Source organism: Stenella coeruleoalba (genome assembly GCF_951394435.1).
Source record: "Stenella coeruleoalba genome assembly, chromosome: 15".
Taxonomy (NCBI): domain Eukaryota; kingdom Metazoa; phylum Chordata; class Mammalia; order Artiodactyla; family Delphinidae; genus Stenella; species Stenella coeruleoalba.
In genome coordinates, this window is record NC_137161.1 from 67,849,363 (window position 1) to 67,875,651 (window position 26,289).

The 26,289-nt window shown below is 40.6% G+C and overlaps 1 protein-coding gene across 7 annotated transcripts; it reads right to left on the reverse strand.

The window, feature by feature from the left end:
* Window positions 1-1,445: 1,445 nt before the first annotated feature.
* Window positions 1,446-26,159, reverse strand: PALB2 (partner and localizer of BRCA2). Of its 7 annotated transcripts, none has more exons than XM_079946259.1 (13): window positions 26,020-26,159; window positions 23,926-23,985; window positions 23,686-23,788; window positions 19,828-21,297; window positions 17,101-17,777; window positions 16,670-16,741; window positions 14,787-14,948; window positions 13,567-13,652; window positions 12,930-13,091; window positions 11,391-11,507; window positions 7,309-7,396; window positions 4,742-4,890; window positions 1,446-2,373 (listed from the first exon to the last, which is right to left on the reverse strand). In XM_079946259.1, the coding sequence occupies exons 1-13, from the start codon at window positions 26,092-26,094 to the stop codon at window positions 2,163-2,165; spliced, it is 3,432 nt and encodes a 1,143-aa protein (XP_079802385.1). In that variant the 5' UTR covers window positions 26,095-26,159; the 3' UTR covers window positions 1,446-2,162. The 7 variants fall into 7 exon arrangements, with proteins under 7 accessions (XP_079802385.1, XP_079802386.1, XP_079802387.1 ...); XM_079946260.1 differs by lacking the exon at window positions 26,020-26,159 and having other exon boundaries at window positions 19,828-20,607; window positions 21,097-21,297; window positions 23,926-24,471; XM_079946261.1 differs by lacking the exon at window positions 26,020-26,159 and having other exon boundaries at window positions 21,097-21,297; window positions 23,926-24,471.
* Window positions 26,160-26,289: the final 130 nt, after the last annotated feature.

Sequence of the window (26,289 nt, forward strand, 5' to 3'; positions counted from 1 at the left end):
CCTTTCCCCCTTGGTAACCGTAAGTTTGTTTTCTACATCTATGACTCTATTTCTGTTTTGTAAGTAATCTGTCCTATTCACCCTTTAATCCACTGAAATCTAGATTTACTTGACCTCTCACCCTCAGCACTAAAACTTTTCATAAACCTCACCAATGTATCTTAATTTAAGTCCAATAGACACAACTTCTCTGGCCATTCCTTTCCTGCCTTCTTCATGGCTTTATTTCCTCCGTTCATCATTTAAACATTGATTCTGGGGGTCTGTCCTTGACCCATTCTTGACTTTAAACATACAAGTTTTCAGAATTGATTCACTCCAGAGGTTTTAATTGCTACCTGCATCCAACCTGGCCTCTTCTCTGAGCTTCATAGTCCTAGATCCAATTGCCTATTGCCAGATGATCTGTAAGCACTCAGATCAGTTCATTCCCCCTTGTGTGTTCCTTATTTCAATTGCTGACACCATCACCCCAGTAAGACAGAAACTGAAGACTCCTTCACCTGCTGCCTAATCATGCATTCACTTAGTCCTCCTGCTTCTTTTCCCCCCTAAATCTCTCTCTGATTCAGCTATTTCATTCCCACTGCCCCTGCCACAGGTCAGGCCCTTCTGGGCGTCTCCCTGCCTCTACTCTTGGCCTCCATAAATCCATTATTCACTGTGGCTACTGTGGGACCTTATCGCCTCACTCCTCAAACCCTTCAACAGCCCCTTCACCTGCAGCATAAAGTCCAGGTTTGTTAACATGCCTCACAAGCTCCCTGGCTACCTTTCTAGCTTCCTGAGTCCATTCCCCATGGCATAATCATCTGGTAATCTGAGTTGTTTGTAGTTCACACCATACTGTCCTTGCTGCCTGGAATATCCTTTGCTTCTGCTCTGACCTCCTCACCTTGCAAGACTCAGCTAAGTTGTCATTCTTCATGAAGCTTTTCTTGAACCCCGTGTTGTGCTTGCCCATTTGAGCTTCCACAGCCGAACTCTGAACACACCCTTTCAATTTAAAACACAGTATTTAAATTAAGTCACTAACCTGTGCACTTCTGAGGGGTGGGGGCCTCACGGCAATCATTTTCACACCTACTATGTCAAGTACGTACTCAGTGTTTGTTCTACTGTTACTAACTTAGATCTACTCAGTTTTCGTACCTCTTAAAATCAAGATAACATGTTTCCCAGGGTTCCTGAGTAAATTAAATCTTTGTGAAAGTCCATCTATTATCTATGATGTGCTTGCAAAGTATTAACTCATTTGAGGTTAGAGACAGTGAGAAAAGAATTAGTATAGGAGAGAAAATTAAATCTTTTATTCAAATGTATTAAAGGGTAGTAATGAAGTTAGCGAAACCCACTACAGTAATAGCATAAAAAGGTATCTTTAAAAGAGAAGTAATGGTGCAAATAGTTACCTTATATAGATCATGAATACATACTCTTAATATACTCAAGAAAGTTAAGCAAATAAATACTTGTAGATTGGGATGAAGTTTCCAATGATACCACAAGATTAGGACTTTAAAAACTGCCGTCTCTCAAACCACTTAGGCAAAGGTGAAGATGATGTACTCAGTAAAGCTGTGTTGTTGACTCCAAGTGACTTGTGAAAATGCAGGCACTGGTATCAAGGGTGCACGTGAGAATGAAAAAGCACAACAGCATTTCTAAATTAGCATTTCAATAGGCAAATATGTGAAAATAAAGTATTGTAAGTAGCATAAAAAGTACTTGCGTATTAGTATACTGAGTTAACTGAAATTTACTTTTACTATGCAAGCATCATTGACTAAATATTCTAGTTGTAAAATAATTAGTTCTTGTTTCTGAAAATGATCTTTATAGGATAGGAAAAAATATGCCAAACAGGATGTATCAAAATAAATATTTATTAACATTTGAAGCTTTATGTAGATACACCTTTAAAAGCAAATGTGCAAATGTGAGGAATTACAAAAATCAACCTAAAATCCGTTTCTCCCAAATAAGCATAAATGAACATTCAAGATTAGTAGGGCCCCTGCCAACGGAGTAAAAAGTCTGTCTGAATGAATACAGGTAATTACTTTAAATGACTTCCAAATAGTCTCCTTTATAGTAACAACTCCAAAAAGTACTAAGAGGCCGAAAATATCCAGAACACGGTGTTTCAACCTTACCCTAACTCAGTAGTAGCGGTATACAAATATATTTCCATCTTTTTGTCCAGCCAGCAAATGAGAATCTGCACCTGACCATTTAACAAAAGACCAGTTCTGGTCAGAGACAGGTGGAAGGAGAGCAGTGCAATGACCTAGGAGTAAGTCCCAAATGGCAATGGTTCCAGAAGTTAATACTGCTGCTGCAAAATGATCTTTCACGTCACCTTCCAGGAACCTAACAGCAAGCAGAGAAAAGACAATTCAGACCACATATCAAAAAAACAGACAAACAGAAAAAAACATGAAAAAAAACAGGCCCAAACCATGCTCTCAGGAAGAACAAAATTACCTGGAAATAGGAATGCCTGTGTTTGCAATCCAGGACTGCTGGCTATAATCACTAGAGACCCTGACTGTCTCTCTGATGCACCTCTGTATCCCCTGCACACCAGCTCACAGGGGCCTGCCTCCCACTCCTCAAACCAGCTGAGCTCCGTCTCACCTAATTGTCTTCGCTTTTGCTCTTCCCTCTCCTTGGCAGCTCTAACCCGAGAGCTTAGCCTGGCTGGGCTTTGGTCATCATTCAGGCCTGTCACCTCCGTAGAAAGGTCATACCTACTCAGAGATCTGAGAGCGCACACACACATACACTCTGCTCCCTCTCTATCGCAGCACCTCTGTTTATCTTCACAGCACTCCTCACTATGGGAGATTCTCCTATTTCCGTGTTTGGTCCCACAAAAATGTAAACATCATAAAACAAATCTGGTTGTCTTTTTAAGACAGGGCTCTGCAGTCAGCTACCGGGGTTTGAATTCTAACAAAGTAAGAGATGTGCAACCCTGGCAAGTCATTCCACTTCATCAGTAAAACAGGGATATGATGATATGAGTACCTACTTCATAGGATTGTTGTGAAGTTTAATGGAACAGTTGATATAAAAAGCTTAGCACAGTACCTAACACACAGGAAGTGCTTAATAAAAATTAATGATTATTCCTTACTGCCATATCACCAGCACCTTGCACAGAGCCTGGTACACAGTCAGCCCTCAGTGAATATTGTGAGTGAACTGAATGATATATTTTATCTCTGGCTCGCACCCAACTTTGTATAGCTGATTCCTAGCCCTTCTTTTGAAAATCCATCAAGTTTTCCTTGACAGTCTCTCCCCAACCCTCCACTGCCAATTAAGGTGCCTTTCCATCCTTTGTGCTCCCCAAAAGTGCAAGCCTCATGGCATTGTGTGCCCTGAAGAGCAGTCACTAGTTGTTTCAGAAAAAGGTTTATTGCAAAGGCCAAGCAAGGAGAACAAGTGGCTTGTGGTCAAAAACTCGAGCTCACTAGGTTTCTCTTCTAACTTCCATGAGATTAGAAATAGTAGTGCTTCCTACAGGATTGGCACCAAATAGGCTTTCAAGATTTACTAAACAAATGGGTTTGAAAAGTGACAAAGGAAATGTTTGACCAGGTAGTTATCTGTATCCTCAATTTCTAGGCCAATGACTATGGTTCTCTCTTCATATCCAAGAAAGCAAGTATTATGCAAGCATATATTGCAGATGAGAGTTCTGAGGTTCTTGTTGACCTAAGAGCATTTGCAGAAATGCCACAGCTGGCTAAGTACATAGGGAGAGAGACTTTTAGAACATGCCATGATCTTGCAAGCTTTGCACAAGATCCAAAGAAACATAGAAATATACATTGTAACTATCAAGGTTCCTTACCCTTGTGAGTTACTAAAGCTAAACTTTGTGATCCTGATTTACCAGGTCTATTTTCAAACATTAATAAAGGCAGTCTTTATAAATGACACCTTCAGATGTTGCTCGGTTCGCCTAATATCAGCACTACTTCAGAGCTTTACATAGCTCAGAAAACTGTTGGGATGACAGTAACTGTGGCATTGGGAAATAGATCTTCTCATCAGTCAACAGACAAATATTTATCAAAAGATAAACATCAACTGCCTCCATGACAGAGATTCAGTCAAGATTTCAAAGTAAAGGTGTCTTTGTACATTTAAAACTTCCTTAATTTAGGTTTCATGAAAAGAACATAAATTATAGTAAGTTTTTTGTAGAGAATATTAATTACTTTGTATTTGAAATGTTTTTGGTATGGGAAAAAACAGGGCTTGAAAACACATAAAATACCTATCCAGTGCCATACAAGTGGGGATCATAGGATGTAGGGAATCTGAGGTTTGACTCAGATCTACTAAACTTCATACTTCATCCCACTTCTTTTTTTTTTTTTTTTTTGGTGGTACGTGGGCCTCTCACTGTTGTGGCCTCTCCCGTTGTGGAGCACAGGCTCCGGATGCACAGGCTCAGCGGCCATGGCTCACAGGCCCAACCGCTCCACGGCATGTGGGATCTTCCCGGACTGGGGCACGAACCCGTGTCCCCTGCATCGGCAGGCGGACTCTCAACCACCGCGCCACCAGGGAAGCCCCCCATCCCACTTGTTAACGTTCTTTACTATGATCTGTAGTATGTCATGTTTCCATTCATGTTAGTGACACAAAAATATCTGGTTTCTGTATTTGCACAAATGCTTCTTAAAATGTCATACTCATTAAACGGCAATAACACACTTGCCTTCCAGCCTGCCCTTGAGGAAGGCAGTAGAGCATCACGCCCACACTCAGGGTCGTCTTTGGGTTAATCACAATCAGCTGAAACACAGGGCTTCCCAACAACTTGCTCTCTTTGGCACAAGGGTGACTCAGAACAACAAACAGGAGCCCCTGATTTAGGAGAAAAATTAATAACCAAGTAAATCATCAAGAGTATGTGGGGAAAAAAGCACTGGCAGAGACAAAACTAAAGAATTACAGGTCAACAGGCTCTTAAATTTCCAGAATTTAATCCCTGGCTCACTCTTTCCCAGGCAGAACTGTGAGGGTATCCCTGAGCTGGACTTCTGGCTTCTCCAGCAGAGGGCTCCCCATGACTTTACAGCCAGTCTTTGCAGGCATGACTAGCTGACTTATCAGCTTCCTCCACTTTACAGCCTACTAACATCTCATGCCATCTCTTTGGGAAAATGCTGGCATAAGAAAAAAGGGCATATAAACACATGGAGGGAGTCCTCAGACTAGAAATGTTCATCTGTAAGTTGGTTTTTGAAACTTCAGAAGACATTTTCTCATAAAAACAACCTTTTAAGTGGTGGCTGCATTTTCAGGCCAGTCTGCAATAGCCTGTTTATTTATAGAGTAAAAACGACCAAGAAAAGACACCATCACCTATAGTTGTTTCTGTGGGAGAATGTGGTACAGACCTCTCCTGGCTTTAAAATTACATGTTCTAATAATAACATTATTGTGTGTGAAAATATATGTCACACATACATGTATATACACATATATATGTACGTTGTACGTTGAAAGTAGTTATTTTGGGGGGTAAAATAGGGAAAATTAATTATAGGGCCATCTTAAGATTAATAACATTCATTTCTAATTCATCCATTTCTATCAATAGAATGACTGAATTCTTATAATGAGAATGAATTACCTTTATAATTAAAAAACAACCAAGAGTCAAAAAATGTTACATGCTATACACTTAACTAGGGGTTGGCAAACCGTGGCCTACAGGTCAAATCTGGCTCAATGCCTATCTTTGCATGGCTCATGAGCTAAGAATGATTTCTGCATTTTGAAATGGTTGGAAAAAAGAGGAAGAACGTTTTGTGCCACATGAAAATTATATGAAATCCAAGTCTCAAAGTTTTATTGTCCAAAACGTTTTATTGGAACAAAGCCACATGATTTGTTTATGTATTACCTCTGCTGACTTGGGGCTGTAGTGGCAGAGCAGAGTAGCTGCAACAGAGACCACATGGCCTGCAAAGCTGAAAATAGTTACCACCTGGGCACTTTACAGAAAACGTTTGCTGATTTCTGTACTGAACTATTAACTATTATTTCTGGAGGTTGGCTTCATGGAGAAATTTTACTTCCTATCTTATACATTTCTGTGTTAAATGTTTTAATATCAAATAGGTATTAATGTTGTAATAACAAAAATGTAAAATTATTTAAATACCTAGTAGGTATATTTAAGCATTCCAGAAATAAATTCAACCCTCTTATTTTAAGATGAAAAAAGTTAGCCCCTGGGCTTCCCTGGTGGCGCAGTGGTTGAGAGTCCACCTGCCGATGCAGGGGACACAGGTTCGTGCCCCGGTCCGGTAAGATCCCACATGCCGCGGAGCGGCTGGGCCCGTGAGCCATGGCCGCTGAGCCTGCGTGTCCAGAGCCTGTGCTCCGCAACGGGAGAGGCCACAGCAGTGAGAGGCCCGCGTACCCCCAAAAAAAAAAAAAGTTAGCCCCAAGATAATGTGATAGATTATCTAAGATCACACAACATTTTCTTTGTGGCATACGGGATCTTAGTTCCCTGACCAGGGATTGAACTCATGCCCCCTGCAGTGGAAGCGTGGAGTTTCAACCAATGGGCCTCTAGGGAAGTCCCTAAGATCACACAACTTTTGAGTTCATTTCCACAGATGCTGCTAGACTAGGGAAAGATGCATCCTTTGTGTTCAGAGCTTCTGGGTGCTGATGCTCACAGAGCTGCCACTGCGGCTGGGCCGGTCAGTCTCCACACAGCTCTGAGCTGGCTGCTTCTGCCTCTGCTCATGGATCAACAGTGGATACTCAGGCAGTTATCCCTGACTCCTGGACAAATACCTTCACCCTGTTCAGATGTTAACACTGGACTGTAAGCCAAGTCTATTAATGCAATGGCTAAGAAGCTGTGTTGAGTTCTATATGAGAATCCTAAAGCCTCAGAGAAAAACATGTCTAGGACCACTTAATCATCCTTCCTAAAGGCATTCATTCACATCATAAATCATTTATGGTAATGTGGTTGGGAGCCAGGTCTGATAATAGGCCTACTATCTCCAGGTACAAATTCACAGCTGGAAATCAAGGTTTGCCCTTAAGTCATACAGCCAGAAATTTTACCCAGTCATATTGTGCCATCACTTATTCTCACTGATAAATTTTAAGAAAGAACAAACACTGCTATCCAATTTTGAAAAAAAAATAGGCACCAGGAAGGGCCAGGTAATTACTACTTACTAAGTTATTGCTCTCACTCAGTGAGGCCAACAGTAACACACAAAGTGGTCCCAGCAGATCATTACTTACCATTTCAGAATAAGCTTTGTGACAGACTGAAGCTTGGTAGGAATCACCAATGTGCATCTTTTTCAGGAGTTGACCAGTTTTTAAATTCCTTGGACACAAAAAAATAAATAAGTTGTAATATTCTTCCAGCAAATTGGTTTTGACATAATGTTCTCTTATTTATCACAGAATCCTTTAGGAGGTGACCAAGGGAAAAACTAAGAGACACGGCACCTTAGTTTTGTTTAGCCACCAATTTAGCTAAAAATAAAACTACAGTTTAACTTTGCCAACAGTGTAATTTAATAGTTTAGCTTTAGATCGAATCTGCTATGCCACGAGGGATAAATCTTTTCACATTCCATGAGAAAAGTTTTCCATTATCTCATTTTACTTGTACTGAAATTAGGCACATGGCATAGCTCTATTATTAGGATTTTATCACTCTTCTTGTTATGCCTATATTTTCCATGGAAGACAATGGTCAGGAAACCAAATTTGGTTGGGGGAGAGACTACACCTAAAATAGACTTAGAATTATGTCTCTATAATATATGTTTATACTAGAGCTACACCAAGATAATGGAGAGAAAAGATAATGTGGCTAGTCCAAGACAATGGAGAGAAAATGGACTGAGATGGGATAAAAAATGGAAAAAGGAAGACAGGAGAGGGTGAATACAAAGAAGAAAAAAATAAAGTTTGTTGGAACCACTCCTTAGCTTTATTGAGGATTTGTGACACTGATTAACTGTTCTACCATGTGACTCTACTGGTGAGAAACTTTCAATTGGCTCCCCATTAGCAACAAGATAAAGTCCGAATTCTTTTTCATGGTATTTATAACCCTCGTGAATCCAGCGCTGCAACACTATATTACTCACTGCTCCCTTACTTGAAAGCTTCTCATTGTCTGGACAAAATATTGTGCATATTCCTGGCTCTATATCCTTGTTCAAGCTATCCCTCCCAACGCGCTCCCCATTACTGACTAATTCTCATCCCTGTTATTGACAATGCCCATCTATTCCTTAAGGCCTAGATTATGTCCCATCCCCTCCCAGCTGTATGAGCTCAATTTAGATTCCATCACTCCTCCCAGTCTGCACCAGTCCACAGAAATCTCCTCTCCTCCAATTCCCTATAGTACTATCCATAGGCCTCATTTTTTATTTAATATATACTGTAATAGGGTATAATATATTCATTCAACAAATACTTCTGAAGTTTCTATGCACCAGGTACTATGTATAAAAACTGAAGAAAGAAAACTAAATTCTCATGTACTTATGCAAGGTTTTCCTCATATAAAGAACACCAGAATGGTTTATTCCTTACAAAGGTTAGTACAAGTTCCGTATTTAGTAACTGCGTTTTCCCCAAATCCCAAAGCACTTTGTTTAAATCTCTATCACTTTGACCTTATGTAAATTGTAAAGGAATTATATACTTTGAATTGCAAAGCAATCTTATTTCCCTACTAGATTTTAGGGGGCTTGGGACCAAAATTCATATCTGATTCATATCTGCATCTCTCACAGAGAATGGTACATAAGTAGAGATTCAAATACCTAGTAAATAATTGAAAGATGGGTGCTCTGTTAATATAGCTTGATCAAGATTAAATATTTAGACCTTCAGCAATAGTTTCAAAAAGGACCACTGAACCTTGATTATAACATGAATCACTTTAGACATCTAACATATCAGGTCAATAGGGAAGGTGAACAACTACTATATGTAAATGTAAAGTTATACAGAGCCCAAAAGGTAAATGATAGATTTTGATAGACATCTATGAGTAACTACTCTAAGCAAGGAGCTAAGACAGACACTGAGAATAGATATAAGATACAGTACCTATCTTCAAGGACTTTCATAATACAAGGTAGTATATGCTAAGTTAAAAATAAGGGCAATATGAACTCAGAGAGGAAAACATCAATGAGGGTTGAGGTGCTACAACAGAACTTAAGGCAACTTAAGGCAACCTTAAACTTAGAATTTAAACTGATACTTACAGGTTAAGTAGAGAGGTCCCTTCCTAGCCTCAAATTCCACTGTCATCCCTTATCTATGAAATGCCAAAGGCTATTATTATTAGAAGGGGGGAACTGAAGGATGGAATGAAAAAAGGGAGTGAAGGAATAGGGAACAGGTGGAGAGGAATTTTTGTGAAGCATAAGGGAAATGAAAGCTGCAAAAAGCAAAATGGGCCCCCATTGAAGGTTTTATTTTTGGCGGCGGGAGGTAGGAGGACTGCGAGGATGAGTATTTATAAAGTAATAGTATAAAAGATGATCTGAGGGCTTCCCTGGTGGCACAGTGGTTGAGAGTCTGCCTGCCGATGCAGGGGACGCGGGTTTGTGCCCCGGTCCGGGAAGATCCCACATGCTGCGGAGCGGCTGGGCCCGTGAGCCATGGCCGCTGAGCCTGCGCGTCCGGAGCCTGTGCTCCGCAACGGGAGAGGCCACACAGTGAGAGGCCCACGTACCGCAAAAAAACAACAACAACAAGAAAAATGATGTGGAGGTTGAATATTGATTGATGGCAAGGAGACCAATTACTAGATTATATAAATAGTATAGGAGCCAAACAATGAAAGTCCAGACTACAGAAAGAGCAAAAAGAATAGAAAAAACAAGTTTTATTAAGAACACTGTTCTCAAACAAGACCTATGTGTGGAAACCCTGAGGAAAGTGCCTAAAGTGGAAACCTGCTCCTTGAAGACAGCAGGACATCTGAAAACAAAGTCTTCTGGCAGATTAGGTCATGGTCAAATTCCAGAGGCTCCCTGGTGGGGAGGGGACAAAGTTTCTCTCAGGGGTCATGCTTTCCTCGTTTATTCCTAGAGGGTTAGGACTGGAAAATGCAGAACAGGCAGGTAGCAGTGACACTAATATCTTAACTTTCTTTCACCAAGACCCATTCTGGCCCCAAGGGAATAGTTAATGGAGAAGCCTTCTGAGAAAAAAAAAAAAATCAACTTCTTCTCCTACTACAAATTAACCTTACAAATGCCTGTGGCCGGGTGTGGTTCTCTTCCACGGTCAGGAAAGAGAGGTGGCTGGGGACTCTTCGACTTCAGTTACCCTACCACAAATGTGTTAATTTGAATCTTGAAATCATGTTTTATACATCTAGTAATTCTGGATAGTATTCTAGACATTATGAATGACACATCACATAAACTCTACATTCTGTTAGGTTCCTCTGAAAAATATTGATTTTTTTCCCCCTAGTAAACAGTGAAATTGGCTAAACTCAAATTCCAAATGCCGAAAACCCGGTTCAGTTCTTTTTGCTTTACCTGGGCTGCTTCAAGTCTGTCCTGCATACATGCAGTTTAAAGGTCAGCCAGATATTTAGGTAGAGAATATAGCCAGAGTTTAGGGCTCCTTCTCTGGTTCTCTACTTTTTGGGATTTTTCTTTCTCGCTTTCTAGCTGCTGTAGTTACCTTGATCTCTATCCTTCAGTCCTTTAAGCCAGCAGGACAGAACATTTTCTATCAGGCTCTTAATAACTGAGTGTGCAGACTGGGGCCTGCCCGCTGAACAGGAGATTCGCCCAGTGACATTTCCTTCTTCTAAGTATTGAACTTCCTCCAGCATATTTCTTTTTTTCTTGCTCTCTAGTGCTTTCAGATAGTTGATTTTTATATTTTGTGCAGAGTTCATAGGTATTTTAAGTAGGAGAATTAGTCTGAGAAAGCTACTCAGCCATTAACTGGAAGCAATTTTTTTTTTTTTTTTTTTTTTTTTTGTATTTTGGCCGTGCGGCGAGGCACGTGGGATAGTTCCCTGACCAGGGATCAAACCCGGGTCTCTGCAGTGAAAGCGCCAAATCCTAATCACTAGGCCACCAGGGAACTCCCAGCAGTAGATTTTTGTCAACAAAAAAAAATTTCATTTATTTTAAAATTGTCTGCTTGGACTGTCTGAATTAATCTTGTTAAGACAAGTATATAGCATTTGATAGTAAACAAACAAAAACACAATCATATTTACAGAGTCTCTTATTTAATCTTAATAACCCTGTGAAATTAGAGGTAAATCCTTATATTACAGATGAGGAAACTGAGGCCCTCGAGGGAAAGCTTACCAAATAACAATGTTGTTCATTACAGTGGTACCAAGCAGAGCTTCCTGCATCCCTTGAACCTCAGCAAAAGTTAGTATAGTCTCTTCAGGGTGCATCAAAAACTGTTTTTCTTTGTTTCTGCATTAAAAACAGTATTAAAAATCAGCACTTTCTACCAAAGCAGTTTCTAAGCAGCCCTTCTACATTATTATTGAACTATGCATAATAAACACTAACCTAATGCCAGAAAAAAAATTTCAGCCAAAAAACACATGTATTCTAAACTTTCTACAATGAACATTTATTACTTTCATATTACCTACCTGGATATATTGCAAGCACCTCAAATTCATCATATCCAAAATTAAACTCACCAGCTCTCTCTTTAAACCTTGTGTTTCTTTCTGCATTGCTATCTCAACTAACCGTTCCACCACCCACCCAAGTGAGCAACCCAGAAACATGGACTTTATCCTTGTGTCCTTCCTCTCTATTTACTCAATCACCAAGTCCTAATGACTTTATCATCTCATCTCTCTCAAATCCATCTGTTTCTCCCCATCTCCACTAATGCTTTCCTAATTTAAGCAAACAATTATTTATCTCTTGCTTATTTTACTGCAACAGGTCATGGATTAAATAAGACAAACAAGGTCCATGCCCTCCGTTATTAGGAAAGACAAATAAATAATTACAATAGGGCTTCCCTGGTGGCGCAGTGGTTAAGAATCTGCCTGCCAATGAAGGGGACACGGGTTTGAGCCCTGGTCCGGAAGATCCCACATGCCTCGGAGCAACTAAACCCGTGTGCCACAACTACTGAGCCTGCGCTCTAGAGCCCGCGAGCCACAACTACTGAGCCTGTGAGCCACAACTACTGAAGCCCGTGTGCCTAGAACCCATGCTCTGCAACAAGAGAAGCCACCGCAATGAGAAGCCCGTGCACCGCAACAAAGGGTAGCCCCCACTCGCCGCCACTAGAGAAAGCCCACGCACAGCAACAAAGACCCAACACAGCTAAAAATAAATAAATAAAATAAATTTTTAAAAAATCACAATAAAGTGTAACGAGTGTATAACAGACATAGAGGATGCTATGAGTTCCATTTTTAGCATGTTGAATTTGAGGTAACCACGAGATGTCTAATAAATAGGCATGCAGGTCTAGAGGTTGAGAAAGAGCTCAGAGTTAGAAATATATGTTTGCAAGTAGCCAGCATCCAGATGGTACCTGAAGCAATGGAAACTGAGTTTGTGAAACCAGAAAAGTGTATAGGATCTTGAGGTATTTGTAATACTTAAAGGATACACAGAGATGTCAAGGGAGACTGAAGAACAAACTACACTTGCTGAGCCTCTCTGCTCCACTGCCTTCTTCCCTGCCATGTCTGGCTCCATTCCTCTGAACTGCTTCTATGTTATAGCCCAGTATTGAGGCAGAACCTGCTATACTACACATATAGCAGAGAAAACAAGATGCTACTGATTCAACTTTCTCTGAAACCCTGTGATAAAATCATTCTTGATCTAATAGTTAAAATCAACCAATGCTTTTCTTACCCTCCATCTTCTGCAAACGTCATGATTTCTACTTGTTGATCACAAAGGGTCCCACTGCTACTGACTAGCCTCCTCTTTGTCAGGCCAAGCACAGCTTTTATATTTCCAGAACTCAGGAGCACTTGCTTTTCACTTTTACCATCAGGAGAACAAAGCAGTGCCCTAAACCAAATATAAGGAAAAATGCAGAGAAGTCAGGAGTAAGTCTTTAATATTAAAGAACTAGGTTCAAACCTCAAAAGGAAACTTCAGTTAGGGATGTCATTGATAGTTTTGTTTGTTTGTTTTTTAACAAATCTCTCTTTAGACTAAATTTAGATTCTTTCAAGACTCAAGACTAGGTTATAACTTGTGCTCAAAACAAGCTGAGGGGCTTCCCTGGTGGCGCAGTGGTTGAGAGTCCGCCTGCCGATGCAGGGGACACGGGTTCGTGCCCCGGTCTGGGAAGATCCCACATGCCACGGAGTGGCTGAGCCCGTGAGCCATGGCCGCTGGGCCTGCGCGTCTGGAGCCTGTGCTCCGCAACAGGAGAGGCCACAACAGTGAGAGGCCCGCGTACCGCAAAAAAAAAAAAAAAAAAAAAACAAGCTGAGAAAGATCAAGGGAAAGAAAAGAATACTCCTTGAGAATTACATACCTGATTTCTCTGATTTCCAAGTTTCCCAAAGCCACACACACAAGATTACAAACATCAGGCACTAGAACTATCTGTAATACTGGGACCTAAATAAAACAAAACAGCCAAAAATTATATTTGGTTGTTTCATCTTTAATTAATCTGAATTTTCCAAAATTTGTCACATTCCTTTCTAGTGTCATTATACCAGGATAGTTTCCAACATCTGAACAAATGGGAAAACGTTCAGCAAACACCCTCTTTTTATAAGCTTAAATCCAGATAAGCTGTGTGCATAATGGTGTTTACTGTGGCATTCAGTTAACACAATCTATGCTCTAGCAATGGGAGAATAATTAAATAAATTCTGGCATGTGGATGAATGGAACAATCTGTAGCCATTTAAAGTACGTTTATTCACTGAATGAATATTTATTGAGCAACACTCTGCAAAGCACAGTGCTAGAAGCCGGGGTATACTGGAGAACAAGAATGAAATCTGCCAAGACAGTAGTAAATCTTAAGCATTCTCGCCAAGAAAAAAAAAAGGAAACTGTGAGGTGATAGATGTGTCGATTAACTTGATTATAGGAATCCTTTCACAGTGTGTATGTATATCAAATCATCACATGTGTACATCACAAATGTACACTTTAAATATATTACAATTTTATTTGTCAACTATACCTCAATAAAGCTGGAAAAATAAAATTCAAAATAAATAAATAATTAAGTATGAAGAATATGTAGAAACCAGGAAACATGTTTATATGGTAAGAAAAGGCAGGCTTAAAAATTTTAGGCACACTAAGATTGCAACCATGTAAGATACGTACAAAGGTAGACAAGGACAGAAGAAAGTATATACAGAAAAAAAAGCAGAAATAACATTTTGGTGAGAGGTAAGGAACAGAGGTATCAGCAAGTTTAGAAGTCAGAATAGATATGAAATTCCAAGCTCCTCCAGCAGATCTAGCATAAAAATGCATCTCTGGATAAATATATGATAAAGCAAATAAAGCACAGTGTTAATTGTTAAGACTAGATGCTGGGTATATGGGTGCCCCCTGCACCACTTTTCTGTATGCTTGAATATTTTCATAATAAAATGTTGGGGAAAAACCGCATCTCTCTGCTCTGTCTTGCATAGTCATAGATCCCATATTTTTGGTAAGCTGCACATCTATATTACCATGCAAATGATTGGAAAGATCTCTTTCAGCTATAATATTCTGACTTACCTCTGTGAAGTGCCAGGAATAAATTTTTTCCCACTGCCAAGTATCCAGAGGTTTCCAAAGAGAAACTACGTATTCACAAGCAGTTATGATACACCGTTCTTTGAAACCAGCTATTTCCCACCACATGGCACTCACATCCACAGAACAGGAACCTGAAGGATTCTAACACAGAATGGCAACAACAGTTATGTTAAAGGGATCCTTGGGGGCTGCTTAATAAAAAGAATAAGTATGAAAAGTAATGGATTACAAGGATTAGATGAAATACCAACTAAATGTAATTAAAATTTTATGCAGGTCAAAAGAAAGAGCTTTGTGGGTCTTACGGAACTACAACAGTTGTCCATACACACTTACAATGATAGATTTAAAAACATGTAGCTCCAGACTGGAAAAGATTCAGATTTAACCACAAAAAAACAGACCATAAGAACTAACTGGAACATTAATTAGCTCCATAAGAACCTTTGGAAATGAAAACATTCTGATGAAGCACCCATGGGTTGAAGAGGGAACAAAACTGAAAGAACATATTATTTCTAAACGAACATGCAGAATCTGGTGGCCAAAGCAGTATGCCCCAACCCCCCGAAACAGAAAAAAACACAAAAACCTATAATTATAAAGGTATTTACAAAGTAAGCAAGCAACTCAAGAAGTTAGTAAAAGAACAATGAAATAAGCACAATGATAAACAGAAGGAAGGACTTACTAAGGATAAAAACAGAAAAAAAAATGAAATAGGAAATCAAAAAACTCAATTAACAATCAACACAACCAAAACCCAGTTTTTTTTGGAAGACCTATAGGATGGACAAACCTCTTAAGTCTGATATAGGAAAAAAATACTTTTATATAGAAATGGGGAGTGAGAAGAGAGAGGCTTAACTGCATATACACAGACCAAAAAGCTATAAGAATAATAAATAACTTTTTACCTACAAATTTGAAAATACGAATGAAATGGTTGATTCCTTTAAGAAACTAAGTTATTAAAACTGATTCATGAATAGCTTTGAAACAACATGGGTATCATTATGTGTTTTTTATAGAAAAGGAATCTGGGGCTCAGAGGCTAAATGATTTGTCCCACGTCACACAGCCAGTGATCCGGAGAAATAGTTTATGTGGATTTAAAGCTCTTTCTTCTACACCAGTTGTTCTCAACTAGAGGCAATTTTGCAACCCTCCCCTGGGGGACAGTTAGCAATATCTGGAGACACTGTTGGTCATCAGTACTGGGAAGGGGGTGTTACTGGTAGATACCAGGGCTGTTGCTAAATACCATACAATGCACAGGCCAGTCCCCTGCAAGAAAGAATTATCCAGCCCCAAATGTCAACAGTACTGAGATTGAAAAACATTGCTCTACACCATCCTACTTCAAGTATAAAAAGTTAACCAGGACAGGGGTCTAATCCACTTCTCTGGATTTACCAAAATATCATTAACAGAATACTATAATTCATATTTCTCAGAACCATATATAACACATAGCATATGAAAATTAACCATTCATTATGTCATAACCTAGAACTGCTACCCATTTTCTTACAAATCACCACAAGTGATTCTTCTAGAAATACTATATCATTTGCGTAGGAGAGTCATGAATGACCCCCCGCCCCCGTCAAAATACCTGATTTAAAATTTAGATACAGAGAGTTAAGTTGTTCTTGGCAATAGCTTGACATATAAACTTCTTCAGAAGATCTCAAAATATATTCACAGGTAAATATTGTGGAAAACAAAGAATTTAAATCTGTTTTTCTGAATCTATCAAGTTTTTCTAATGATCAAATTCTTCCGCCTTTTCCTATCAATTCATCACATTTTTCACATGTTAAGACACAAGACATATTATAAGTTAACAGTCTTCCGACCTTTAACTTTGAAACCAATTGTAGGGTGCCTGGGTTTAAGCTATCACAAGCAGGAACGTCTGCTATTTCAGTCTGTGGAAACAAAAGTCACATAATTAATTTATACTTTATGTATGATATCAGCCTGCATCACTCACTCATCAAACTATTTCCTATGTTTTATTTTCTATGGTAACAGCGGCAAAGTTCCAAATGCAACACTTCGTTGATAACAAAGAGAACAGGATCCCTTATATTTAAAAATATATATTTTTTAATTAATCCTAATTTCCCCAGAATGAACTTAATGTTTATAGTGAAGCCATATCACAGAAACATGTTAAAACATTCTCAAACACTGAGGAACTGATGTGTAAGGTGGTCACGCTGTCCATATTCACTAAGATACTTCATTTCTTCGGAGAAAGTTTCACAAAGGAAGCAGTCTGTACCTGTTCAATGGAATGTTTCCGTAATTCCTGGCACGTGTTTCCACGGAGCTGATTTTCTTTGTAGGTTGATGACTCGATGGGTAGAGCTGTTGCTTGCGGACCAGAGTCACAGTCACGGGAAGGCTGTCCTTCCCTTCCTGCCACATGCAGGCTGCTATCCAATTTTGGTGGGCTGCTCCAAAATTGTTTATGGTCACTAGCAAGGCTGACTGCGGCTTTTAAGTGAGAAAGCTGGGGTGTAGAGCAAGCTTGTCCAACAACCTCTGCAGACACCTTTTCTCCATGGGCTTGGGAGCCAAAAGCTGGAGTAGAGCCTAAGACGGGGAAAGCAGGTGAGCATAGCTCTGCTGTCGGTCTGTCATTATCATCAGATGCAACAGTATTTACAGGAGTGAAAAGTAAAATGGATGAAGAAAGCCCCTTCTCCTGCGGCTGGCTTTTTTGGTTTGGCATTTTAGGATGTGCCTTTCCTGGCAGGATGATCCGTTCCTCTTTCCCATCCTCCTTCTCTATAGTGATTCGTTTAGGGGTCAGTTGCTCCACAGCAACACAATTTCCCCCTTTAAGATGCCCCTCTCCATATATTTTTGATCCAAAAGGCTCCATCAGCTTTTCTGAGCAAGACTTCAGTTTTTCAAGCTTAAGAGGCCCAAAGTCTTCATCAGGTAACTGGAAGTCTGTGATTTTGAGAAAAGGCGACAGATGCTTTAAATTTAGCGTTTCACTCTTATGAACTGGAGAACTGAAAGCATCATCATCCAAAGATAAATACACGTAATTACTGTAAGAAAGGGAGTCCTCTTTTTGACAATGACCTTCCTTCTCTAAAACAGAAAGCAACAGAATACCCAACAAGAGACATTAATTCCCAACGAAGAGTGAGATTCTAAACTCCAATATAGTGCAGAGTTCATCACTTTTCCCACCCATGACTCTGAAATCTCAGCAAACAGTTCAAAAATCAGCCATAGGTTAGTGGTTAACTAGCAGCTCCTCCTGTAGGAGCAAAATCAATGTGGTGCTGACAGCACTAGCTAGAAGGGAGATGGGAGTGGAGTCCCAGCTCTGCCACTGATTCCCTGTGTTACCTTGGGCAAGTCAATTCACTTCATTTTCTTTGTCCCTCCTAGGGGAACTGGACTAAGAATCTCTAAAGTCCTTTCTGATCCAGAACTATGATTCCAACAGGCTACCAGAGTACAGTCTACAAAATGCTGGCCCTTCTCACTGAGGAAAACTTAGTCCCCTTTTCAAGCAAAGAGTAATTTACTAGACTTAAAGCGACAGGAATTCTGTATCACTCAAAGTGTAGCTGCATCCAACACCTAATAAACAGATAAGAAAGCTGTGGTTCATGTATACAATTGAATATTATCCAGCCATAAACTGATACAAGCTACAATGTGGGTATATCTCAAAAACCAGCTAAGTAAAAGCGGCCAGACACAAAACGTCACATATTGTATAATTTCATTAATATGAGATACCCCCAAATAAGTAAGTCCACAGAGATAGAATACAGATTGGTGGTTGCCAGGGACTGACGAGAGGAAATGGGAAGACACTGCTTAATGGGTATGGGGTTTCTCTTTGGGGTGATGAAAGTGTTTTGGAACTAGATAGCGGTCATGGTGACACAACACTGAGAATGTACTAAACATCACTTAACTGTTCACTTAATTTAAAAAGGTTATTAACTTTATGTTATGTGAAGGTCACCACAAGAAAAAAAAATTTTTTAATGTACCTGCAGGTTACTGAAATCACAGCAGATTATTTCAAAGTATACAAAAGAACATTTCAAATTTATTATTAGATTGCCCTATATTCCCATTCCTTTGTTTTCTTGTTGGCCTAAAATATGATGATAAGAAAGTCATGATTATTATTTTTAAATTAATTAATGAATCGTAGCTCATAGACCAAAGCCTGTGTCCAGTGGTATAGAGCAGCTGGCTGCCTGCTGTGTAAATAAAATTTTATTGAGATGACCACATTTACATATTGTCTATTGTTACTTGCACACTATACTCATGTAGCTGTGATGGAGCACAGACTATACTTCGTATCTGGCCCTTTACAGAAAGTTGCTGAGCTCTCACACAGAACTGGAGTGAATGATCTAGATTTTGTGCTCAGCTTATCAGATATAACTCCTGAGTAAATGAATAAAGAAGTTTAAATTATAACATGTCACTTGATATCCTTCAAAATCTGTGTCCTACAAACCTCAGAGAGACTGTATTAGATATTTTACCCCCAAAAGTGGCTCAGAACAACTTCATTTTGCTAGACAATCATCCCTAAGAGTTTGTCAGGGGACTCTTACTCTGACACAGATTTAATTTTATTTCAAAAACATTTCCTATATTAGTTACTTCTCCCCATGGATAAAAGATTGTATGGTACCTGAATAAACACTAATTTTAGGTAAATATCCAATATATTTTCCTCCTAAGTGTCAACTTTTTCACCCGTATTTGTGAACTCTGGCACCATCCAGCTAGGGTTGAATTCTGACTCTGTCATTTTAAAGACAGAGTACTTTGATCTCCTTGCCTTAGCTTCCTCATCTGTAAAGTGAAGATAAAAATAGATTCTACCTCATGTACAGTTGGTGTGATGATTCAGTGAGTGTATGTACAACATTTAGAAAGTGCCAGGTACATAGTGCTAGCTACCACCACCATCAACCACAACTCAATTTACCTTTACCTCTCTTCTTACCATGAATAATTGCTTTTTCATTCTGATCTCTGTGCAAGGCAACTTCTTCCTTGGACCTATTAACACCTGATGTGCCAGAAGTTGGCAAAAGTAGTTCATGGTGATCTAACAGAGGGGTGCAGACTGACTTTCTTCTTCCTTTGCGTTTTCTACCAGATGGCTGGGTAACCGCCTTCCCAGAAAAGTCATTTTTAGTGGGGCCAGCGGGAGAGTTGACCTCAGTTAACGAGAGAAGTTTCTGAGGACTTTTTGAACTTGGTTGTTCTGCGTATGTGTGCGACATCTTAATTTCACTTTGGTTAGTTTCTTCATTGGAAACGTTTAACTTTTTAGCAGATTCCTTATTTTTATTTTTAAAGCCCTTTTTTCTGACATCCAAATGACTTTGTATTACAGCCTCCAGGGCTACTTTCCTCTGGCAATCTGACATGCGTCGTGTTGTTCTAACATAATACTCTGCAGGAAATAGAAGGCCTTCAAGCACTGTGCAAGAATGTGTTTGATTTTCTGTAGAAACGGGAGAAATTACTTCTAGGCTAAGACTCTTAGACTGACTTGGAACTTCTTTTTCCAGACGACTTTCGTTTCTACCACCAAGAGCATTATTGGGAGATTTAAAAGACATCTCTGTGGGATTTTGTTCTTTTAAGTTTTGGTTTTCATTTGCCACTAAGTTATCATAGGTGAGTTCACTTATAGAACATGAATTACCTGCCTCCAAGTTAGGACTTCTAGGCGGCTGGTCACTTGCACTTATACTTTTGTTTACCTCTGGGTTATCTGTAAAGACAGTCATTTTTTTGTTTTGTGTCTCTAAGTTTACAGGCGAAGCAGGGCTAATGTTTTCTAAACTGTGAGTAGTGAGTTCACAGTTACTTTTAGGAGGCTCATGCTCGAGGTGCTGACCACTACTGCTGACTGATGGAACATGCAAAGGAAGAGTAGTCACCCTGGGGAAATTATTTCCTCTTAAGAGTGCATCAACATCTCTCTGCGGTTTGGCGTTTGGCAGAATTAATACACTCCCTACATTAGTTCCTGTAACTGGTGCTGGAGAATCGGGAATGTCAGACTTAGGACTTGACGGGTAAGTTCTTATCTCAGTTACAGGTGTCTTAGGATTTTCTCTATTGATTTCTTCCTGTTCCTTTAGTCTTTTTCCAGAGAGTATGAGCGAATCAATGTCAAAGAAAGACTCTCTCTCCTGTGAAATAAATGTTCTCTCCTGTTTCTTTCTTCTCCCTAGCAGCTTACTCTGCCTTTTCTTACCATCAGGGCCACTGACCCCGTACGGAAAATGTTCTTGGATATCGTCTGATCTTTGTATGCGTGATCCTTCTGCTGGGATTCGTCCAGGGCTAAAGGACTCAGGCTCAAGGTCAAGTGTGATAGGTGTCTTTTCTCCAGTTTCTTTATCGACGTGGGTGTTGATTTGCAACGTGTCACAAGGAGATACTTTATTTTTAGGTTCTGAGGACAAAAAATTACATAGTTAATATTTTCCTTGTAAAATGACATAAAAACTACCCCATATTTATTTTTAAATATTACATATAAATACTACAAAACATTTATTTAAAAGAGAGTCAATGCTATTTCATTCAGACAGATCAAAGTTCAAGGTTTTTTTTGTTTGTTTTTTGTTTTTCTTTCTGCGGTACGCGGGCCTCTCACTGTTGTGGCCTCTCCCATTGAGGAGCACAGGCTCCGGACGCGCAGGCTCAGCGGCCATGGCTCACGGGCCCAGCTGCTCCGCGGCATGTGGGATCTTCCCGGACCGGGGCACGAACCCATGTCCCCTGCATCGGCAGGCAGACTCTCAACCACCGCGCCACCAGGGAAGCCCGAAAAGATTTATTGCAATCATCTTTTCTCTTAGTTTTGTCTTCCAGCTTCATTGAAGTACAACTGACAAATAAATATTGTACATATTTAATGTGATGTTTTGGTATATGTATATATTGTGAAATGTTGCTACAATCAAGCTAACATATCCATCATTTCATATAGTTACAATTTTTTGTGTGTCATGAGAACACTTAAGGTCAGCTCTCTTAGCAAATTTCAAGTATACAATATAGTATTACTCCTTTTTTTTTTTTTTTGGGCCGTGCAGCACACAGGATCCTAGTTCCCTGACCAGTGATCAAACCTGTACCTGCTGCAGTGGAAGCGTGGTGTCTTAACCACTGGACCGTCAGGGGAGTCCCTACAAGGGACCACCAGGGAAGCCCCATGTCTTTTTTTGACTAAAGTAATTTTCACATCACTTTTCTGTTCTTTTTTTTTTGCCGCACTGCACGGCATCTGGTATCTCAGTTCCCTGACCGGGGATTGAACCCATGCTCCCTGCATTGGAAGCAAGGAGTCTTAACCACTAGACCACCAGAGAAGCCCCTCATACCACTTTTCTACTTCATTAGCTTCCAATTTTATGATTATAAATTACCTGACTTCTAACATAAGAAATGATTATTGTTTTTTATTAAAATGTTCCCAGTCAGACTTTTTTCTTTGTGCATATATAATTTAAAAAAATCATCTTTCCGGGCTTCCCTGGTGGTGCAGTGGTTGAGAGTCCACCTGCCGATGCAGGGGACATGGGTTCGTGCCGTGGAGCAGCTGGGCCCGTGGGCCATGGCCACTGAGCCTGCGTGTCCAGAACCTGTGCTCCACAACGGGAGAGGCCACAGCAGTGAGAGGCCCGCGTACCGCAAAAAAAAAAAAAAAAAAAGTCATCTTTCCAATATTTAAGCAATAAATATAATCGCTAAAAGTTAAGAGAGGAACAGAGCAACTAAATATGCAATCCAACTGAAATACAGTTTACTGCTCACAGAATGGGAGAAAATATTTACAAATCATGTATCTGATAAGGGTCTAATAACTAGAATATATGAAGAACCCTTACAACTCACCAATAAAAAGACAAATGCCTAACTAAAATATCGGCAAGGACTTGAAGAGATATTTCTCTGAAGAAGATATACAAATGGTCAACAAGCACACAAAAAGATGTTCAACATCATTAGTCACTAGGAAATGCAAATCAAAACCACAATTAGATACCACTTCATATCTACCAGAATGGTTATAATCTTAAAAATAGAAAATTACACGTATTAGCAAGGATGTGGAGAGACTGGAACCCTTGTGCATTGCAGTGGGAATGTAAAATGGTACAGCCACTGTAGAAAACAGTTTGGCAGCTCCTCAAAAAAGTTAAACATAGAATTATCGTATGACCTAGAAATTCCACGCCTAGGTACATACCTGAAGGAACTGAAAATATATGTCCACATAAACACTTGTACATGAATGTTCATAGCAGCATAATGGCCAAAATTCATAATAGCCAAAAAGTAGCAACAACCCAAATGTCTATTAACTGACAAATGGATATACAAATTATGGTACATCTATATAATGGAATATTATTCAGCTGCAAAAAGGAATGAAGTACTGATGCATGCTTAGATGAATGTATAGATGGATGGATGACAGTTGAAAACTTTATGCTAAGTCAAAGATAGTCACAAAAGGCCACATATTGTATGGTTCCATTTATATGCAATGTCCAGGATAGGAAAACCCACAGGGACAAAAAGTAGGTTAATAGTTGCCCAGGGGTTAACGGTAGGATGGGCACAGGGTTTCTTTTAGGGGTGGTGAAAATGTTCTGTAATTAGATAGTGACTAGATTATACAATTTTTTGAATATACAAAGAACCACTGAATTGTACACTTTAAAGACTCTACTGCTACTGCTTATCTTCTGACCGTGAGAAAAAGAACCACAGCCAAGTTTACCTGGGAAATAAATAATAAAGCAAGTATAAGTGAATGGACTCGCTTTACCTGTGTCAGTTAGCTGCGTTGAAACTTCCTGCTGGAGCGAGGAATCTTGTCCTTCTACTGTTCTCTTAATGGAATTCTTAAACTTCTCAGCTCTCTGGGCACGCTAGAGAAAACAAAAGCAGCTCACGAAACAATTTTACAAAAAAGAAATAAATTTTGGTTAAAAGCTTTATTAAACGAAGAGCTGTTTTTATATTCTTTGTACCACAATACCAATTTGAGAGAATAAGATTCACTTACCTGAAGGCGGGCCAGTGTCTTGCTGTATTCCCTTTTCAAGAATGCTAATTTTTCCTTCAACTGGAAGAAGAAAAACACCAAACAAAACTGAGCAGGTAGAAAGGAGGCATCAGAGAGAAGGGATGCAGTGCCTATCAGACACAAGCATGCGGCGCCCAGCTGGCCCCTCATCTAGAGGCAGTGGAGGAAGCGGCACTGACTCATTCTACTTTCAGTTCTCACAGAACATCAAGCTCTACAACATCTCAGCATCTCTGCATAAGTTGTTCCTATCACCTGGAGCATTTCCTCCCCAACTCACTTTGCTAATTCCTACTGATTTCTCAAGACTCAGCTTAGATTTTTATTTCCCTGGGGTAAACTTCTAGGTCCTTCTCCAAATCCAAGTTAGGCATTCCATCTCTCCTCTGTGCTTGCTTTATCACAGTACTTATTACACAGATTGTCTGTTTGCTTCTGTTTCCTCCCATCTCACTGTGAGATCCCTGAAGGTAGCAGGGGCTGTCATCCTCAGACAGTCATTCGACTAATGAATCAGTCATTGGTCCAGGTATCTCCAGCACCTAGAACCATAACTGCTACCTACCGTGTGTCAGTTCCAGTTCCAGGGGCTAGGTATACAGAGTGGTCAAGACCCCTGCTCCCAGGCAGCTTACACATAGTGAGGGGTACAGATAATAAACAAGGAAACAAATAAACAGGTGAGATGATTTCACACGGTCATCAATACCTAGACAAACAGGGTGATGTGAGAGTGTCTGGGCTACAGAAGAATGGACTACTTTAGAGACAGTGGTGAGGAAGGCATTTCTGAGGACTACCATTTGAGCCCAGACCTGAAGGAGGAAAGAGCTAGCTTTGGGAAGATCATAGGGAAAGCAATTCGTCCAAGATGACACAATTCATAAACGGCATGGTTCACACCTAGACTGCTTCTCACAGCTTCCTACTTATCACCGTTCTTATCAACGTCTGGGAATTAGCTTGTTGACTTGTAAATGACCTCTGTCACCCCCACCGCAAGGCAGAATGGGATAAGAGGACTGATGAGTTATTGTGAATGAAGAGTTTCAGCACGATGCTTGGAAGAGCCAGCCCAAGATGCATTCGAGTTAACATTCGCCGGCCCACGTACAAGGTGTCATGTATAAGGATATTCAGAGCAGCACTGTCGTACAAAGAAAAGCTGCAAACAACCTAAAAGGCTCTCGACAGAGTAATATGTAAAGAAAAGGCGGCACTTCCACGCTGCTGGATACTATAAAAAACTTTTAAAAATAAGGTAGGTGGGCTTCCCTGGTGGCGCAGTGGTTGAGAGTCCGCCTGCCGATGCAGGGGACACGGGTTCGTGCCCCGGTCCGGGAAGATCCCACATGCCGCGGAGCGGCTGGACCCGTGAGCCATGGCCGCTGGGCCTGCGTGTCCGGAGCCTGTGCTCCGCAACGGGAGAGGTCACGGCAGTGAGAGGCCCGCGTACCGCAAAAAAATAAATAAATAATAAGGTAGGTAAACATGGACTAATGTGGATGTTAAACACGAAGAAGGAAAACGGAAGTTGCAGAACCATCCGGATCATACCATTTACGAACATTCACCTTTCCAAAAAAACGTATTACTTTTTGGTGGTTAAAGAACACAACTGCACCCCTCCACACCCCCACCGCCCGTTCAACACGCGCACACGCGCGCGCGCGCGCGCACACACACACACACACACACACACACACACACACAGGTGCACAAAAAGGTCTGAAATCCAGATTCTTAAGAGATTTACTTAAGGGGGTGGGGTGGGAGAAGCCAAGATTGAGAGTGTGCAAGGTGGGCGGGGGAGGGTGTCAAAGCGAACTTTAGCTTTATCTACAGTTTTACATTTTGTACTTTTGCATTTCTGCTGTAAAGAAACTTCGTTCTTCAAACGCCACCACGGGAGCACAGGGCTCTCCCACACTTTCACTTCCTGTGCCCCCTCAGTCCAGGGAAGTGGGTGAGAGGTCACTGCCGCCCTCTGATAGTGGAGGAAACAAAGACAGGCCTCAAATCCTGGGAAAGGGGGTCAAAGTTCTGAGTCAACCCTTCCCGCATCCCCGGCACCTTTTCCTTCTCCTCACAGCTGAGGGGCTTCCCAGGAGGCTCTTCCATCTGGCCGGCGGCCAACAAAAAGAGCATCTGTCGCTGGCCCCGGGCCTGCGGATACGAGGAGCCCGGCTGGCCCTAGGCCCCGAGGCTCCCGGGGAAGGTACGGGGTGCCCGGGATCCAGTCAGACCACGGTCAGCCGGCCCACGCGGGCTGGGTGCACCAATCACCCCTTCCAATTACATCCGCCACTCGGCCTGCGCACGCGCAGCTAGAGACCGCAGAGC